The sequence below is a fragment of the Lepus europaeus genome, chromosome 9, assembly GCF_033115175.1.
Source record: "Lepus europaeus isolate LE1 chromosome 9, mLepTim1.pri, whole genome shotgun sequence".
NCBI lineage: Eukaryota > Metazoa > Chordata > Mammalia > Lagomorpha > Leporidae > Lepus > Lepus europaeus.
Genome location: NC_084835.1, coordinates 59735013 through 59754527, shown reverse-complemented (window position 1 = coordinate 59754527; position 19515 = coordinate 59735013). Strand labels below are relative to the sequence as shown.

At 54.0% G+C, this 19515-nt stretch overlaps 1 protein-coding gene across 2 annotated transcripts in view; it reads left to right on the top strand.

The window, feature by feature from the left end:
• The window catches only part of MTCL1 (microtubule crosslinking factor 1), a 132689-nt gene that overhangs the window by 76059 nt on the left and 37115 nt on the right, over positions 1-19515 (top strand). The window contains exons 4-6 of one of the 2 annotated variants that reach the window (XM_062201373.1): positions 2676-2735; positions 7477-8787; positions 9859-10014. In XM_062201373.1, coding sequence (XP_062057357.1) covers positions 2676-2735; positions 7477-8787; positions 9859-10014 — 1527 coding nt within the window. The remainder of the gene's footprint in view (positions 1-2675; positions 2736-7476; positions 8788-9858; positions 10015-19515) is intronic. The other variant, XM_062201374.1, reaches the window with a different exon arrangement.

Here is a 19515-nt window from a genome sequence, read left to right as displayed (position 1 = left end):
CCTCTGCCTTTCAAATAAATAAATCTTTAAAAAACAGAACGAGCAAAGGTAGTCAGGCTGCCTCTGCAGCAGGGGTTTGGGGGTGGTTTCCTCAGTCCCCTCTAGTTTCCCAGGGAGCACCAACAGGAAGCCCCTGGTGGATCTATAACCTTCATCCCTTTGTCCTGAAGGCCTTCTCTCAACAGTCAATTCTTTCTCTTAGTCTCCAGCTTTCCTAAGGCCAAACAGCAGCTGGGATTTTAATTGCTTCTCAACCTAAAATTCCTCCAAGGAATGGGGAGAGCTGGCCTTCTGAGAGTGAGACGCTGAGAGGTGAACAGTACTGAGGTAGCAAACTTTTTTTTTTTTAAAGATTTATTTTATTTATTTGAAAGAATTACAGAGCTAGGTAGAGACAGAGAGAGGTCTTTCATCCTCTGGTTCACTCCCCAGATGGCCGCAATGGCCAGAGCTGCGCCCATCTGAAGCCAGGAAGACAGGAGCTTCTTCCGGGTCTCCCACGTGGATGCAGGGGCCCAAGGACCTGGGCCATCTTCTACTGCTTTGCCAGACCATAGCAGAGAGCGGAAGAAGTGGAGTAGCTGGATCTCAAACCGGCGCCCATATGGGATGCCGGCACTTCAGGCCAGGACTTTAACCCACTTCGCCACAGTGCTGGCCCCAAGTTAGCAAACAAATTATGCTGCAGTGTATGCGATTCCCATTAAGAACCTTGGTTGCGTTGATACAGTGTGGCAGCGGAGGGACACAGGCGAGACCTGGACTCTGAGCCTTTAAGATTGGCCTTAAGAGTCGGGGTGGGGTGGGGTAGGCCCACAGGAGGAGAGAATTTCTTGCCCTTTCCAGGCTGAGCACTGTCTGAGTGCTGGCCCGTGGGGCTCCACTTCATCCCTGCTTTCTTTAGACTTTCCTCAGGATTAACTTAATCTCTTCCTGTTAAAGGGATGCAGATCTCTTCAGACTCCTCTCAGATGCTTCTGTTCTTCTAGTCTTTTCTTTTTGTGCTCTGACTTGATCTTAGTAGAAACCATCCTGGCTCCCTGTTAATCTATTTCAGGCATCCCTGGGTCTTTTATTCCTACTCAGGTCTGCATTTAACACATGTTGGCAATTTCCTGCCCAGAGCTGGCCTAGGTGCACCAGTCATGGCACTAAGCAGCCCTGGCTGTGACACTTTCACAGTAGAGCTGGCCCTCTGCTTGAAAGGGTTCTGCAGCTACCCGTGGATTGAAAATCCTCAGGAAAAAACCGTGTACTGAACATGTACAGACTTTTTTCATTATTCCCTAAATGATACAGTACCATAACTATTTACATAGTACTTAACATTGTTTTAGGTATTATGCGTGAGCTAGAGATGTTCTATAGTATATAGGAGGTTCTGTGTTTTATATAAGGGGCTTGTGTGTCCACAGGAGGAGAGGGAGGCCTGGAACCAGTCCCTCACTGATAGTCAGGGACAGCTGTCTGCACAAGTAGGCAGGGACTCAGCCCATAGAAGGACATGGCCAAGGTCATTTAATATAGAAATAAATCATGAGTTCTATCAAACCTTTAAGATATTGGTTTAGTCACAAGTTGAGTATATTTTGTTAGAATTTTGCATTAAGTATTTTTCAATAGACAAGGGGCATCTTTCTCTCAGTTCCTACTCTCTCTGTCTTTCATAACACAGAGTCTGCTGATTCACTCCCCAAATGGCTGGGGACTAGGCCAGGCTGAAGCCAGGAGCCAGGAGCTTCATCTGGGTCTCCTGTGTGGGTGGCAGGTGCCCAAACAGCCAGACCATCTTCAGCTGCTTTCCCAGGCACATTAGCAGGGAGCTGGATCAGAAACAGAATAAGTGGGACTTGAATTAGCACTCATATGGGGTGCTGGCACTGCAGGCAGTGACTTAACCTGCTGTGTGATAGCAACGGCCTCATGACCACTTATTTTTTTTTTTTTAAGATTTTATGTATTTTATTTTAGAGGTAAAGTTACAGACAGTGACAGGGAGAGACAGAGAGAAAGGTCTCCCTTCCATTGGTTCACTCTCTAAATGACCGTGATGGCTGGAGCTGTGCTGATCCAAAGCCAGGAGCCAGGTGCTTCTTCCTGCTCTCCCATGCGGGTGCAGGGGCCCAAGGACTTGGACCATCCTCCACTGCCCTCCCGGGCCACAGCAGAGAGCTGGACTGGAAGTGGAGCAGCTGGGACTGGAACCAGCAGCCATATGGGATGATGGTGCTGCAGACGGAGGATTAACCTACTGTGCCACAGTGCTAGCCCACATGACCACTTTTTGATCTGATCATTCAGGAAACATGAATTTATTTCATAGCCCAAAGAAAACATACCCAGGAAAGTCAGCCAGCTCCAGCAAGGCCTTGCGTCCAGCTCTAGAACTCTCTGGGCTTTCTCCTGGTCTTCTTGCCACTCTTAAAGATGACCAAAATCAGCCTCCTTTTTGATTAAACTGAAGTGTTGAGGAATCCATTCCGAAATACGATAATTAAGAGAGAAAACCTCTTCTGATTCACAGCCCTGCACTCTGACTTGTCTCTTGATTCCAGCAGGACAAATGGCCTCTGCCTGTTGGGCACACCCCAGCAGTACGTGGGGTGTACCATGGGGCCAGTACCGGCTGGCATTGATGACCCTCAGTAACTGAATGTCACTTGGATCTGTTTCAGAGCTCCCTGAAAAGAAGAGGCAGTCGGGAAATGTACAAGGAGAAGAAGGCCTTGAACCAGGTAAGAGGAGATTTTCATTCTAATGCTACGTCTCCTAAAGAGGAAGCCACCACGCCCACCAAACAATCGAAGGGACATTAGCTGCCCACGTGTTGGGACTTGGACTCATTCCAGATTTTCTTCTTGAACCCCAGCTCCCCCATTTTGTTTCTCTGATCAGCTGGGGAACAGAGGAGGGCTGAGCTGCTCTGTGTGGGTAGTAACCAGGTGGGGTCCAGGCCTGGCAGTGCTCAGCACTGCCCTTCTGAATCACTCCCACAGGAAAACTGCACAAGCCGCTGCTTTCAGTGTTGTTGTTGTTGTTAAACTGCAAGCGAACAGTATCTTCGACTGTCCGAGGTGAAAGTAGAATATTCCCGCCCAAGATGGGGAAGCTGAGCCCTTTCTGTGTACAAGATGCTCTTCAAGACTTTCCTGGCTTTTCTGAAAAGTTCTCCTGGATTCCTTTCTTTTTTCAATTGATGCTGGGTCTAGATGTGGGAGAGAACACCGTGTTACAGGGGTGCCAGCTCCCTGGACCCTGAGATTGGGTTATCCATCATCAGAGGGGCAGGGGTGCTGAGGCCCCGCCCCACTCCGCTAATTACCCCGCTGGCATCTCTGTCCTCCGGGCTCGCTGGTCCTTACGGGGTCGTTCAAGGTGGGCCAGGCCCCCGAGTGTAGCATCCACCCGCTCTGAGCCCCCAACACTTCACTTTGGAGTCCCGCCGCGGGGTGCTGTTTCCAGCTCAGTGGCTCCTGACTTGAAAGGGGCCCGGCCGCCCCGGGATGGGACGCTCAGCCCACGGCCGCATCCGCCTGTGGGTGAAACAGGCCCCGGGCGCGCGGCAGGGAGCCGGGTGCTGTCGGCCCCTTCAGGCTGTGGGATGATTGAGAAAGCAGTTTCTGTTCAGCAGAATGGTGGACTGGAGCGCCCTGGGAGCTGCAGGTCGGCCACCAAATCTCAAAAGAAGCTGGCGCCGCGGCGCAAGGTAGGCACGCGCGCATTGGGCCGCGCTAGTGCCGGCCGGCGGCCTTGCAAGCCAGAGAATATATTCCACGGGCGATATATTTCTGTTGCTTGGCAAGCCCTCTCCGGCTGGTGGTGACGGTGGTGGCCCCGTGTGTGTCTCCCTCCGTGCTGTGCTTGTCTTTCCTGCCCGCAGCAGGCCTGGTCTCTTGCGCAGAGTCCGACCGCGCCCTCTGCTTCCAAGCTGCCTTCCCGGGCCGGCAGACGAGCTCCCGAGGTCCCTGAGCCCCCGGAGTCTCGGCAAAGCCTTAGAAAGCCTACACTTACCAGATGGGCACGGGGCCTCCCGCTGGCAAGGCTGAAACTGTGCTCCCCCATCGTCCCAAGAGGGGCGCCCCCTACTCAGAGCAGCCTCAGCCCGGCCTCCCCCTCCCACCTACGTAGCCCGTTCCAGCTGTCCACCTCCGCCGAGGGAAGTCGGACCCCTTTCCTTAGCACACACGCCCCTGCGGCCTCCAGGAGAGGCCCCTCCTCTCCTTTCAAAAGCTGCTTTAGTCTTGGTGGCAGGCCTGGTAGTGCACGCACAGGTGTTGAGTGGAAGCCACAGCATGCTTCGTCGTGCGTCAGATCTCCTGGTGTTTGAGTGGTTTCTTTCTTTAAGGGACAAGAAGACTTTTTGGACGTTTTGTCAACCCTCAGGTAACCTGCAAAGCGGGCCTTCGGCAGGGTGCATCCCTGAGCCGGGTCTAGGACTGTTCTGGTGTGGTAGAGGGGACACGGTGGAAGGTTCAGGGTTTCAGAAATCAAGACGATTAGCGGGCTCCAGAGGGTCTCTGCCCACACAAAGAGGTGCAGATGGGCTCTTAGAGCCGCCCGTGTCCATCTTCCTCAGAGCTGATGAGTTCGCATTCCCCTTGGGAGGGAAGCCCCTCGGGAGAGACAGCCTGAGTCCCTGATGCACACCCTTGGTTCCTGCACTGTGCAGGCCACTCTGTCCCCATCTGCCCCTCCCTGGCCTGGCCTCTGTCCCTTTGGTCCTGCCCGCCCCTCGATCTGGCCCCAGCTCGTGGTGGGCAGAGGGTGGGGCCATTGCCTGGTGCTGGGCCACGTTCTCCTCCGGGATCTCTGAGCCAGGGGCTGCTGTGCCTCAGAGGGGCTGGGACGACTCTGGGTAGTGCACAGACACCGACCGTCAGTGCATGTGTGGCCAGCGCATCCCCTGCCTCCCCAGTGAGTTCCTCTGCACAGAATGTGAAGTCTGTCAGCATCGATAGGTTTCACAGCTTCATCCAAACTCCACTCCTTCATGCAAGCAACCAAGACCTAGCCGTGGATTTGGGCTCACTGGAAATCTTTGTGTAACCAAAAATGGAAACGGTGCTTTGGATTGTTCTACTTTTGCAAGTTCTAAGGAGCTGAGGTTGTTTAAAGGTAGCAAGCATGCCCCGGGCGGGCGTTCGCCTGGCAGTTGAGATGCCTGCATCCCACATCAGTTGTGAGCTCTGGCTCCTGATTCCAGCTTCCAGCCGATAGGCACCCTGGGAGGCAATGGTGACAGTTCAGGTGGTTAGGTCCTTGCCACTCGGCTCCCAGCCCCAGCCCCAGCCCCAGCCTCAGCCTCTGGCCATTGCAGGCATTCAGGGAGTGCTCTCTTGTTCTCTCTCTCTACCTCTCAAATAAATAAATAAAAGTGAAAGCATAAAACAAAAATAGAAGAAGCATGGCACTTTCTAGTGGATAGCAGATATTCAATAAGTGAAAAAAATAAGCATGCATTTCCTTTAGTATTAGGATTAAACACAACATCTGTCTTTTACAGCTCATACATAGTTCTTTTTTTTTGTTTTAAAAAAAAAAAGTGTGATTACTCCGGTGGCATTGATGACCCATTCTGTTGTGTGGTTGTGAGGGGGGGGAGAACCTTCCTCTGGCTAATCACAGAAATACTGTAACTGTCTCCCTCACCAAAAAACAAACCAAATCATTAATGTGATAAATCCTCAGAACTCGAAGACCATGTGGCATTTACATGTTACTCTCCGAATAGGCAAAGGAGGGGAAAAGCAGAGTTGCTGGCTCATTTCTGCCAATATTCATTGTGTTCTGGACCAAGAAGGGTGTGGTGGTTTACTGTTTACATACCACCTTGCAGTGCGTTATTGCATTTGACCTTCACAATGACCTCTGCCTGAACAAGGGTCTTCAGACATAAGGAGACATAAGGATTCCAGGGCTCTTGCGCCTTGCTGCAGGCAGAGCTAGGACACCAGGCTGCCTGTTTGACACCACGCCCAGCAGGACAATCAGACTCCACCTGGAGGATGGTGGCGGGAGCTTCATGGTGCAGAGGGTACACACAGAGTGCCAGGGCGTGCTTCCTGCATGGCACCTGGCACGCTTGGTTGTGTTTTTTCCCAAGTCTTTCTGGTCTCATCATTCTTCCCCCTTCCCTGGCTTTGTGGAGAGGAAGGGGTCCAGGTGAGGGGGAAGGGGGGAAATGGGGAGGCAGTGAGGGAGGTTTTCCTTTAACCTCTTCCAGGCAGAGGGTGAACCGTGCATGTGTGCCCACTGTGACAGCTTCATTGGCTCTACCAGACCATTTGAGCACAGATGATGACCTGTGTGAAGGAGGCCGTGCTCTCCATGAGGGCTGGCCACCTGCAGGGCCCTTCCTGCCCTGGGGCTCCCACAGAGCTGTTGGGCCACAGAGAGCGCTTTTGCCATGGGGGAGGAAGCTTCAGCTGATGTCCTGGTCCCAGGCATCAACCTTTTGAAACCTGATAGCCAGTCGGGGAGGAACCACTGGTGAAACCGGTCTTTTCCCTCTTGCTGAGTGTGGATGGTAGAGCATCATTGGAAGGACCAGCACGGAGAGTTTGTGCCTCGTAAAAGCACGGAGACCCACGCTGGCACAGCAGACTGCCTTCCGGACCTCAGCCGAGCAGCGTGGGCCCTTGGCCGTGGCACCTGCTTCACAGGGTCTGAAACACCAGGTGCTCTCGCAGCTCACCCTTGCCTTGGAGCTCTGAGTCTGCCTCCCATTGCGTGACTGCAGCAGCCGGGGAAGGAGCAAAGTGCGGGTTCTGTCTGGAGTGACCCTGCCTGAGAGAGGGTGGGAGCCCAGGGCGGTCGTGTCCCGTGTGTCCAGAGCGCCGGTGCTTGGTTCTGACTCTGCAGCTTTGCGCCAGTCACTCATGTATTTGTCCTCATGTCATTGCTTGATACCAAGTGGAAGGGGAGAGGTGAACCTGGGCAAATCAGTCTAAAGCCAGGCTCTGGTTTGGGGTCATCTGACGTCCCCAGCGTGAGAGTACCTGGTGGTTGGATGAGGGCTCCGCCCTGGCAGGAAGTGAGTGGCCCCAGGTGGAGCCCTGCTTGCCACACCAGGCGTCGGCAAGCATTCTGGCATCGCTGTGACGGGTGCTAGCGATGAACCAGACAGGATCCACAAAGTAATGTGGGCTCACCCCGTCACCCATAGGTACCAGGCTTCATTTCATTTTCATCCTTGATGTCCATAACCTAGATGACAGCTTCGATGTGCATGTTTCGTTCCAAACTAATTTTTCGGTCTCTTTTGTTTCTGTGATACAACAACGCACTGTAGGCCGTTGCCTGGTCCCTTCCAGGGAGCCCCTGGGCGCAGCCCTGCTTGGTTGAGGCCACCTTCTCCCCGCAGCTCTCGGCACTGTTGGGAGGACCTGTGGGGGCGGTGAGGAAGTAGGGGGAGTTGTTGCAGGAGCACCTGGTACTTCCGGTAACCTCCTCCCGGGCTGTTCTCTCTCCTGGCAGGACGACAGCGCCGACCTGAAATGCCAGCTCCAGTTTGCCAAAGAGGAAGCCTCCCTGATGCGCAAAAAGATGGCCAAGCTGGGGCGGGAGAAAGACGAGGCGGAGCAGGAGTTGCAGAAGTACAAGGCCCTGTACGGCGACGTGGACAGCCCCCTCCCCACGGGGGAGGCCGGTGGGCCCCCCAGCACCAGGGAGGCCGAGCTGAAGCTGCGGCTGAAGCTGGTGGAGGAAGAAGCCAACATCTTGGGCCGGAAGATCGTGGAGCTGGAGGTGGAGAACCGAGGCCTCAAGGCGGAGATGGAGGACATGCGGGTGCAGCAGGAGCGGGAGGGAGCGGGCCGGGACCACGTGCCAGCCATTCCTACCTCACCCTTCGGCGACTCCCTGGAGTCGTCCACGGAGCTTCGCCGGCACCTGCAGTTTGTGGAGGAGGAAGCGGAGCTGCTGCGGAGGTCCATCTCCGAGATCGAAGACCACAACCGGCAGTTGACCCACGAGCTGAGCAAGTTCAAGTTTGAGCCTCCCCAGGAGCCAGGGTGGCTGGGGGACAGCACGGGCAAGGGTCCCGGAGGCGGGGCCCCCCTGCAGGAGGAGCTCAAGTCGGCCAGGCTGCAGATCAACGAGCTGAGCGGGAAGGTGCTGAAGCTGCAGTACGAGAACCGGGTGCTGCTGTCCAACGTCCAGCGCTGCGACCTCGCGGCCCACCTGGGGCTGCGCGCCCCGAGCCCTCGTGACAGTGATGCCGAGAGTGACCTGGGCAAGAAGGAGAGCGATGGGGAGGAAGCCCGCCTGTCCCAGCCCAAGCGGGAAGGGCCCGTGGGTGGGGAGAGCGACTCGGAGGAGACGTTCGAGAAGACGTCGGGCTTCGGTAGCGGGAAGCCCTCGGAGGTGAGCGAGCCGTGTCCGGCGGAGCTCCTGCGGGCCCGTGAGGACTCCGAGTGCCTGGTGACCATAAAGCAGGAGGCACAGCGGCTCGAGCGGACCGTGGAGCGCCTTATCACAGACACCGACGGCTTCCTGCACGACGTGGGGCTGCCGGGAGGTGGCACAGCCTCCCCCTGGGGGCCAGGGGGCCAGGACGAGGGTGAGGGGGGCAAGAAGGAGTCCCACCTGCTGGGTGCCATCAATGCCAGGATGAAGGCTTTCAGGAAGGAGCTGCAAGCCTTCCTGGAGCAGGTGACCCGGATTGGGGATGGCCTGTCCCCCTCATCCCACCTCACTGAGTCGTCCAGCTTCCTCTCGACCGTGACCTCCGTGTCCCGGGACTCCCCCATCGGGAACCTGGGCAAGGAGCTGGGCCCAGACTTGCAGGTAAGGGGGCTCCTGGCCTCGCCTCCCTGCCGCGCCTTGCCCTTCCTCCTCCTCGCTGGCATTGCTGCACTTCTTGGGCTTGCGGTGCTCACGGCTGCTTGGTTGTGATTTCAAAGCTGCATTGCACTAAAGCCTCCGGCGTCCGCCCCCCACCCAGTCTCTGGGTTGGGGTTCCTTTTTTGTTTTTTTTTTTTAAGTTCCCTTTCTCGTTTCCTCGTTTTCTTTTTCCTTTTTCTCCTCTTATTTTTAACTGCACCCCTGCTCGGGGTCTAGAGGCCCCAGCCCCCGGGAACTAAGGCCGAGCCGAGTCAGGGGCTCGGCGCAGTCCGTCCTCGCTTCTTGCTTGGTGTCTCACACAACCAGCCGTCCTGGTGAAGAAGCCACGAGGAGTCTCAGCCAAGGTGCCAGCTCCTGTCACAGTCAGGATAAGTGGCAGACTCACTCATGAGCGCGCCAATCCCTCCTTGGGTCGTTACCAAAGGGACACAGTGCAGCTCGGACAGCCCCTAGGCAGCCAGGCCCACCCGCTCCCTCACTGGAAGATAAGCCGGGCTGGGGAGAGGCGCACGGTCCCCCGAGAAGGCTGTTTTTGATGGAAAGTCGCCGAGGTGGGGGCCGAGCGGAGTGGCCTCCGAGGACTGCTCTCCTGTGCCTCGCCCTGGGGTGCATGACCCGGCTGCCGGCCCTGGATTGTGGCCTTTGCTGCTCGACCCACAAGTAAGAAAGGAAGAGCCTTGTGTCGTATCCTTCACGGGTGGTGTGCTCGCGGTGGACTTGGGACTCACGCATCGCCATTGCATGCGCCCCCTGCCCCTTCGCTGGCTCTGCAGATGCCGCGGCCGCTCCTCTCGCTCATCCTCATTCTGCGCCTGCGCGCCTGTGCGCTCCGCGCGCGTCCGCCGCTCTCTGAAGTTGGTTTCTCTTGTCCCGTGCTTCCCTCGGCCTGGCAGTCCTGCCCCTCGTCTGCCTCGACTCCTCTCGGTGTCTTTATCCTCCCTCCCCACCCGACTCTCTCGTCCTTTGTATTTTGTTTAAAAACAAACAAACGAATCCCTCCCGTGCACCTAACAGTCCAAGCTGAGGGACCAGCTGGAGTGGCCGTTCAGCCAGGAGCGAGGGGACGAGCGCGAGAGTCCGCGCCCGCGAGCCGCCCGGGAGCTGCACCGGCATGCCGACGGCGACGCTGGGAGCCACAGGCCGGGAGGCCAGAGCTGCTTCAACCTCGAGGTCAGCGCCCAGACCCAGCCGTGGCCCTCGCGCCCCTCCCTTTGCATGTGGCTGCCTGTGTGACTCGTCCTGCCTGGGCCAGGGCCCTCCGCGAGTGTGGCAGGAGGATGCGCCCTCAGCGGCCTCTTGGCCCTAAGCAGAGGCAAGGGCTGAGCCCCAGCAGGAGCTCCCCTAGTCCAGGGGAGATGCTCCCGTTGGGTCTTCGTTGCCTGTGTCCTGTGTGCCTGTCCCGTGGGCTTGGAGCCCCTGTTGCAGCAGGCTGGCAGAATCAGAGAGGTCCTCTCCCTCCTGCCTTGGGAACCCTGGGAGCCTGCGCAGGCTCGGTTGCCATGGTAACCCATGGACACCCAGTGACAGGTGCCTCTCAGTGGCCCTGCAAGAGGGCAGCTCAGGGATATGGGTCACCCCATGCAGGAAGGAAAGACAGGTGCTCCCCAAGGACTGAACCGCCGGTGCAGGTCCCCTCCTGGCCGTTAGGCTGCTGGCGGGGCTGGAGTCACATGAACTGGGTCGGGGAAGAGCTGTACCCCCTCAATCCCCAGGGGGATGTGTCCACTGAGCTCTGAGGCATGGGAGCAGCAGGGGCCAGGAGACAAGACTTCCGGGCTTGTAATCCGGAAGTGAGCGACAGCTTTGCTCAGCAGAACGTCGGGTGGGGTGATGAGGAAGTGAAGCTGACAAAGGCATGCAGATAGGCAGTGCCCGAGCCTTTGGCTCCACACAGTGAGGCCGACGGTCCCCTCACTGGAAAGGGGTGTGGCAGGGCTGCTGCCTCACCCAGCCAAGTCCCAGGTTGCGCTAATTTGCAGCTGTGTCCCCTAGCCCTGGAGGAGGGAGCGTGTCATGTACAAATGTGGAAACCGCCTCCAGCCAGCTGCACTAAAAACAGAAAAGGTTTCCAGAACCCCCTGCACAGTCCTGCTGTCCTCACGTTACCTGGGGAGGCCAGGCCCACCTGCGCAAGCGGCATTCCCAACACACGCTCCGAGGGAAGGCAATGTGGGCCGTGCGGAGGGGTGACAGGGAGGTGATCCACATGCCACAGGGCGACACCTGTGCTGGTGCCAGGCCCCCAGAAACAAGCAGAACCCGGTGTGCTGGGTGGGCGGGGCAGGGAGTGGCAGGGGGACCCCGGCCCTCCCAGTGAGAGTGCCCACAGCAAGCTTTTGTCATTTTTCTGAATGCTGGCTTTGGACATGGAGCCAGACGACTGTCACAGTGTCACGTCACTTCTGTGTGCTCTTGTTTCTTCACTGTGGCAGAGCTGTTCCCTGGGTTTATACCAAAAGTGAAACTGGGCAGCTCCTGTTCTCCCCGGGGACGCTGTACCTAATGGCTTCATGGAGCTCTCACTGCACGTGCTTGGTCAGCCTGTGCCGCACACACGCAGGGTCTTCTTCTGAAAATGCTGGCTGCTTGGGCTGCTGCAAACCCGCAGGCACGTGCACTCACGGCTCGAGTGAGCATTGCCTGGGTTTTCCCAGCCTTGGGTCACACTGCAGCACTCCGCTGTTCCTAGCAGGGACGCGCTGCAGCACTGGAACCTGTCCTGGCATGGACTTTGGTCCTGGGCTATCGCCCAGCTGTGTCCACTACCAGCTCAATATCTCAAGCAGGTTTCTGGGCCTCTGTTTTCTCATCTGTCAAATGGGAGTAAGAAACACTTCCAGCTGCTTCGTGTGGTTGTATCTGGACCATTCTGAAAGTCAGTGAGCTGCTGAATGAGGGAGGTGAGACCAGTCTGTCTCGCATGCAGCTCCCTCGTTAGGGCACGGCTGTCCCCTGCCCACCTTGGCCCCTTCGCTTCCCACAGGACGTCTCAAACCCGGGCCAGGACCACAGCTCTCTTCCATGTGCTGCTTTGCAAGAAGTGCATCCCCCGGGACAGGAGCTCATGATTCGGGGCAGGTCCCACGCAGCCTGGCCTTGCTGAGTGACGCCCTCCTCCTGCTGGGCCCTCTCTATGTCCTCATTGAACCCTGGTGCCGTGATCAGGTGTCTGTTCACAAACGCGGTGCACAGCTTCCGAAACCCGCAGTGACTTGGGAGAGAAACAGAACTTGGCTGCACCAAACTGGATATCGAGGGCCACTAAGCCTCTGTAAGAGGTGGGTCAGCAATGAGTTAGTGCCACGTGGCAACATAGGGTCACCCAACAGTGTAGCTCAGCTGGGAGGAACAGAGCTTCAGACAGATTCTCATGTTTCTGCAAAGGATGTAGCCTGGTAGGTGTGGCTGCCAGGAAGCTCCTGGTGGGTGGGTGCAGGAGGCAGTGGAGAGCAGCGTCCTAGACTCCTGAATCCCGGCGCCCTCCTGCCTCCTGCCGGGTTTTCTGAGCACAGCCCTGCAGGTGACTGCACCCTGGGCGTGACTCAGATTCTCAAACGTCTGTCCACTTCCCTTTAATGTTGTGCATTTTAATGATAAAGTGGGAAAAAAATACTCAGTAGTGAAATACGAAGTTTAGGGAGCATCATTTCTCATCAGGGGACAGCATGCCAAGCTCCTGAGAGTCAGTGGGACAGCCCCACCAGAGAGGGCCCTCTGTGTGGAGGTCATTGCTAAGAAGACAGACATGACGCGCCCATTCAAAGGAGGCCCATCACAAGGCTGGAGGAGGTGCTGGCAGCTTTCTCTGTCCCTCTTACACTGTCCTTTTTATTTTATTAATTTTTATTTTTTAAAAGATTTTTATTTGAGAGCTGCAAAGTTACAGAGAGAGAGAGGGAGAGGCAAAGAGATCTTCCATCTGCTGGTTCACTCCCCAAATGGTCACAATGGCCAGAGCTGGGCAGATCTAAAGCCAGGAGCCAGGATTTTCTTCTGGGTGTCCCATGCTGGTGCAGGGGCCCAAGCACTTGGGGCATCCTCCACTGCTTTTCCAGGCCACAGCAGAGAGCTGAGTGGGAAAAGGAGCAGCTGGGACGCGAACTGGCGCCCATATGGGATGCTGGTGCCGCAGGTGGAGGCTTAGCTCACTACGCCACAGCGTCGGCCCTTTGCATTGCCCTTTAAGTAGCCACTAATTTTGTCTTCACACCTGTGCGTGCCTCTGCTGATAGGACACCTGCTAGCAGCGGCGTAGGAAAGAAATAGCTTTCTGAGGCAGACATTTTTACAAACGTCTCCAGTTCCATTTGTGAAACGCCTTGTGTGCTGTTATTTAGCTTTGTAGATCTTTCATATCTGGGGAAAGGGAAAGGAAAATGAGTTGTTACTTTGGTAGATTAGGGCATTTTATTTAAAACTATGACTGTTACTGTTAACACCAGTGCCAGCAGTGACAACAGCAAGAAGGGCAAAAGGAAAGCCCACTCTCCACACGTCACACATTTCTCCAGCAGATAACAAACCCACGTCGTGTAGGAGGCCTACTGCCCCAGGGTCACAATCCGCTAAACCTAGGAGAAGAATGGTATATCCAATCCCAGACACTTCCTAAAAACAGCCACGGCCAGAGAATACAGAAGTCAGAACCCACAGACACCCACTAGCCCATGAATGCAGCCACAGAAAAACCGGTCATGCAGCACTGAAATAGACTTCAGCAGGACGAGTGTTCCCGCTGCCTGTTCGCCCCAGTGGATATTAGCAAGATGTTACACTGTGCCCTGAGGCTCCCCTGACGTTACTCCCTGCAGTTGCCACCCAATCTGCAGAGAGATTGGCATTTGCTGTTGAGAGGACGGTGTATGGAATATTCAGTTTGGAATGTGCAAGGCACCTTAAAAATAGTTCTGAATGAGCAGTAGCGGGGCACGGGCACTGGTCAGATTTCACATCTGAGCGAAACCAGGCTTGTGCCCAGAGGATTGGGTTTCTCGGTCAGAAATCTCAAAGCGCTCCTTTCCCCAGCCCCTCCTTTCATCCTTCAATCAACCAAGCACACAACGCACTTGTGGTCCCTTATGCCTCAGCTGTGAAGCACCGTTCCCAGCAGAACGGCGTGGGGTTGAACGCCAAGTATGTGTACACATGTGCTGAGCTCATATGCTGCTTTTGAAAGAAGTGGTAGCAAACGTGGCCAGGACAGAATGGAAGTCACCACCAGAATTGAAGTGGTAATGGAGGTGCCATTGCCAGGCATTACAGTGACGCTAACTGAAAGCATTCTCCTTTGTTCATTGAAACCCTGGAGTCATGGTCTTAAGTGTGCAAAGCAATGTATAGGCCACCGTCTCTGGAGATGTTCAGAGAATCAGTGTGACTCACGGGAGGACACAGCCTCTGGGAGGGAACTTGGGGGCTCTGGGTGTTCAGTGCTAATTGAGGGGGAAGGCTGCTTGTGATGTCAAGATCAGTGTCTGGACAGCTTTGGAAACACGGGAGCATGGTATTGGTCAAGCAACCTGCCCTAATAGAGAGCTCAAGATGAATTTGACGTGTATGTAATCAGTACATGAGCCTGGGATGGATTCTGGAACCCAACTTCTGGGGACTTGGTGTTAGAGGGAGATACTTTATCTACAGGGCGTATGTGTGTCCTATGAAAACGTCCCCCAGTGTATGTGATTGCATGCAGTTGTGTGTCGGAAGACTCCTAGATGGAAACCTTTGCCATCGCATGCTTGTATTTCGTTCTTTGTAACACTGGAGTGACACTGGCGTCCCGGCTGGCAGCACTCGTCCACAGGAGTTTTTAATAGTCCATTAGCAAAACTGGGCAGTAAAGGGTTGAACGCAGCTTTTGCTGCTGCCCAGGTGACAGCCTGCAGAGAGAGCACTGGGCCACTGGGGATCAGCCCCATGCTCCAGTTGCCCCGCGTGGGACCCCCAGGGTCCTCCCTTCTCCCTTCAGAAGTGTGGCACAAGCAGAGGAGACGACGTCAAAGTGTGAAGCTCGTGGATTTGCTTAAAAGGAAAACAACATATGATTTCTTAAGATGAAAATCACATAAAATGGTTCTGTTTAATACAAGTTGAGTATCCCTAATCCAACTGCCCCAAGTGTTCCAAGACTCAAAACTTTGTAATCACTGAAGTGGTCACCATGAGTGGGAAATTTCACACCATGACACTTGTTTCATGCACAAAATTATTTACAATGTTGTACAAAATGTGCCTTCAGGCTATGCGTATAAGGTATATATGAAACATAAATACATTTTGTTTAGTATTGGGTCCCATCTCTAAGATATTTCATTATTTGTATGCAAATATTCCAGAAAAAGTTTTTAAGGCTCCAAAATCTGAAACCCTTCTGTTCTAAAGCATTTCAGATAAGGAATACTCAAACTGTAAATAGGAACTAGATAGATTTTTTTTTTAAAATTTATTCAGTTTATTCATTTGAAAAGCAGAGTTAGAGAAAGGTGGAGAAAGTGAGGCCTTCTGTCTGCTGGTTCACTCCCCACATGGCTGCAACTGCCGGGACTGGTCCATCTAGCTGAAGTCAGGAGACAGGAGTCGTATCTGAGTCTCCCACGAGGGTGGCAGGGGCCCAAGGACCTGGGCCATCCTCCACTGCTTTCCCAGACCCATCAGCAGGGAGCTGCATCGGAAGTGGGGCAGCCAGGACTCGAACTGGCACTCATATGGGATGGGTGGTGCAGGTGGTTGCCTAACCTACTGCACCACAACATCAGTGGATTAGATCTTGGGTCTTCTTAAATGATCAGCTTGATTAGGAAGTACACTCCAACATCGAATACCATAAAGCTTTTGGGTAGTTTATAATGTGTTAGAATATGGAGGGTTTTTACACATTTTTACAGAGCGATGTCTACCTGAGTGGGGGTGGGGAGGGACCTGCAAACCTCCTGTAGGGAACATGTGAGCTGCAGGAAGCCCGGAGATGGGGTTGGGCTCCTTTATCCCCTGCTGGATCCCCAGTACCTGGATAGTGCTGTAGGCGCTCTAGCTGTATTTGTTGAATGAAATAGGAAATGTCCTTTTAAATAGGTAGCTGGATTCCCAAAAAAGTTAGAGAAATCGTCAAGGGTTGGGGCTGTTTTAAGAACTGAGAACCAGAGCAGGTGGATGAGTGAGCAAGATGCTTGCCAGGGTTGGTAACCAGAAGGGTCAGAGTTCAGCGGTTCCAAGGGAATAGGAGACAGGGCCTTGGGCACGACACTGGCCGGGAAAGAAATTAGCCTGCAAGAAATCAGTGAACAGAAAACAACTCCCTGCTGGTTCCTTGGAAAGGGAGGCACTTGGCCACCCACCCAGCATGGGCTGTGGGTCAGGAGGAGGAGGAGGAGCTACTGTGACCCTTACATGGGATCAGATGCCACCTGTGTGGTCCAGGAACCCCCAAGGAGAGGAATTTGAGTCATTTTACTGCCTTTTGAAAACTCAAAACCGATCTGGAGGCATGCGAGCAAGCCAGGCGACATTCAGGACCCATAGATAATGACCCCTCGGAGATGCACACAGCACGCAGACGCAAACATGCAAGTGAAAAACACCATCAGAATCGAGAGTTGGCCAGTATTCAACCCAGAGACCGTCAGATTATAGGATTAACAGACGGACACGACACGGTGCTCGTGTTCAAAAGGACGACAGGCAGACAGACGCAAGAGGAGTGAGGCACCATCACAGAAGACCACAGAGAGTTAAAACATAAAGTAGAACTTTTGAAAATGAAAAACTGGTCATTGCCTCTTAACGATAGCAAGGCAGGGAAGCAGTTGATGTTCTCAGAAGCTGGGTTTCTTTCACATTTGTATCCCAGAGTTGGCAAATTCCCCAGTGGCTCTGACTTTCCCTGTGAACCCCGCCCCAGGCAAGCACTCTGCTCTCCCAGCTCGGGCTGTGTCACGCAGGACAGCCCACAAAACCTCAGAGGAGGAGGAGCAGCATGACAGAGGAGTTCCAAGCTGATTAGAAGGAAGCAGCGAAGTAACATGTGTTTTCACAGCTGCAGTCCACTCTGATTTCCAGTGCCGGGCATCCTCGTCTACAGGTGTTGTAACTCGTGGGTGGACCATCTTGCTTAAAAGTGAATGAGCCCTGAGGTCTTTGGTGGGACAGTGTTTGTATCTCTGAACAAGCACTGTGTTTCCCAGTAGTGGCTCCAGCTCTCTGTCATCTGCATGAACAGGGGTCTTCAAAAGGTTCGTGGCAGATGTGTGTTACCGGAAAACTAGACGTGGATTTCAGGGCATTGTTGCACCGAAACAAAGGTTAATTCCATTTTATGTGAACTTCTTGAAGCCCCCTCACTCCCAGTGAAAGACATAAGTACAGACTTTATCAACAAGTAAACATATAGCTTCCTGCAACCCATTGTGAGCCTAAAGTGCAGTACATGGGTCTGTGTGTGATTTGGGGTGCAGCTGGGGGTGCTGGCAATATGCTCCTGCAGGAGCCCCACCCCATCACCTTGCCTGCCGGGGTCAGACAGAAGCATCCTTGCAGGGGCAGGAAAAACTCTTTCTTTTTTTTTTCTTTTTTTCTTTTTTTTTTTGACAGGCAGAGTGGACAGTGAGAGAGAGAGACAGAGAGAAAGGTCTTCCTTTTGCCATTGGTTCACCCTCCAATGGCCGCTGCGGTAGCACGCTGCGGCCGGCGCACCGCGCTGATCCGATGGCAGGAGCCAGGTACTTCTCCTGGTCTCCCATGGGGTGCAGGGCCCAAGCACTTGGGCCATCCTCCACTGCACTCCTAATAGAAGAGTGTATGAACATGGACATTCAGCAACTCAGACAAAGACTCCCTGTAACTCAGAGAGAATCCAACAGGCTGACTGTTCTGTGGTCGTCACCCAGCTCTGGGCACCCCCAGCTTGTGTGAAAACTGTCGAGAAGCCACTGTGGTTGCTAGGACAGCCCTTGGGATGCCTTCTCTTGGCCTGGCTCACAGCTATTGTGATGGCTCAAGTTCAGTGCCAGGGAGGAAGGCAGGTGGGATTGTCCATCGGCAGGCACCTGTAAGCCCAGAAGCCCAGGGAAGTTGCCACAGAGTCACTCCACTGCTGCAACCAGCGTGCGCCGTCTCTCTGTGTGTCCCTGGCTTGTGTCTGTCCCTCGTCGTCCCCTCAGGCAGTGTTCTTGTCCCCACTAAACCCCTTCCTTTATCCCACTGATCAGCTCAGGGGCCCCCCCGTTTTACCCGAGCAGAGTGTATCGATAGAGGAGCTACAGGGTCAGCTCGCGCAGGCGGCCAGACTGCATCAAGAGGAGACAGAGACATTTGCAAACAGGATCCGCAAGGTAAATATGGACTGGGAATACCAGCACAGCCCCTTCCGGGACCACAGAGCCCCTCTGGGAAATAGTTTAATTTATACATCTGGCACAATAAGGGGTTAGTAATAATAACTGATGATAATCTAGAACAGTTGTACCAGTGTACCATAATAAAAGTTAAAAAGTTGAATCCATTGCTTCCGGAATTTTCCATGTGATATTTTGGGACTGTGATGGAGCACAGGTTACTGAAACTGTGGATAAGGGAGGATGAGTATACTTAAATCGTGGTCTCCGGAAGGTCGCCTCGTAGCCAGCCTGCACCTTCAGCAGCACCAGCCAGCAGACACGTAAAATAAGAGCCTGCTGCGTGGCCACGTAGGAAGGTGTATCTGCCCCTTGGGTGATGGTTGGTGGCTTTTCTGATAGGAACGTCCACTCATCTAAACCACTGCCTCTCACTGAGCTGTGGTCTGATCAGCATCCGGTTATTTTAGAATAACCCGTGACTGGCCAATTTATCCTATTTCTGCCATCCTTTCCCAGAGTTCCTCTGAAGGGGACATGCAGATACAGACACTCCAGGCTCCAGGCCTCCCCGGCTCACCCCCTACTGCGTGCCACACCACACCTAATTAGGCTGTAATGAAATATCTAGGTTCAGAACTTGCTGTAGCTGATCTAACCTCCTCGTATTTGTTCTTTAAAGAAGCTGTAGCTTTAAAACGAAACAAATTACCTTGATCAAAGCACTATGGTATTTAAAATGCATATTCTGTGCAAAATACATCCTGGGTGCCTTCAAAAACTTATTGTGGCAAGGGATGTGTACTACACAAAAGCCCCACAGTGCCCGTAGCCAAGGTCATCTAAACAGGCTGCAAACTGATTAAGGGAGTGCCTTCCGCACCTTTCAGCTTAGGAGGGCAGTGCTGAGTGCCAAGGTCTCAATTTGCCCTGTCCACCTCTCCCAGGAGATGCACACCCCTCTTTAAATGTGTCATTTATAAGTCAAGTTTCATGTATCATTACCAAAGGAAAGTAGTATCATTACTTGAAAGATAAGTTCCTAAGTCATTTTTAAAAGGAATATTTGGTGTTGCACCCAAAGAGAGTTTGCAAAGTGAATTTGCCACCGGAGATTTCAATAGTAGAATAGTGGGGGTCCCAGGTGCACGTGGTACTTGGCTTTGCCATACAGCAGTGTGTAGAGGAAGGTGGGAGGATGTCTTCCAGGCCTGTTCAGAAGGGAAGAGAAGGTGTCCCCACGTCCTCAGGGAACAGAGAACCAGGCTGAGATGCTGGGAGCACTTCGTGTCATGGAACTTCAGACAGATTCAGCAAAGGCAGTGGAGGAGAAGCAGAGAGA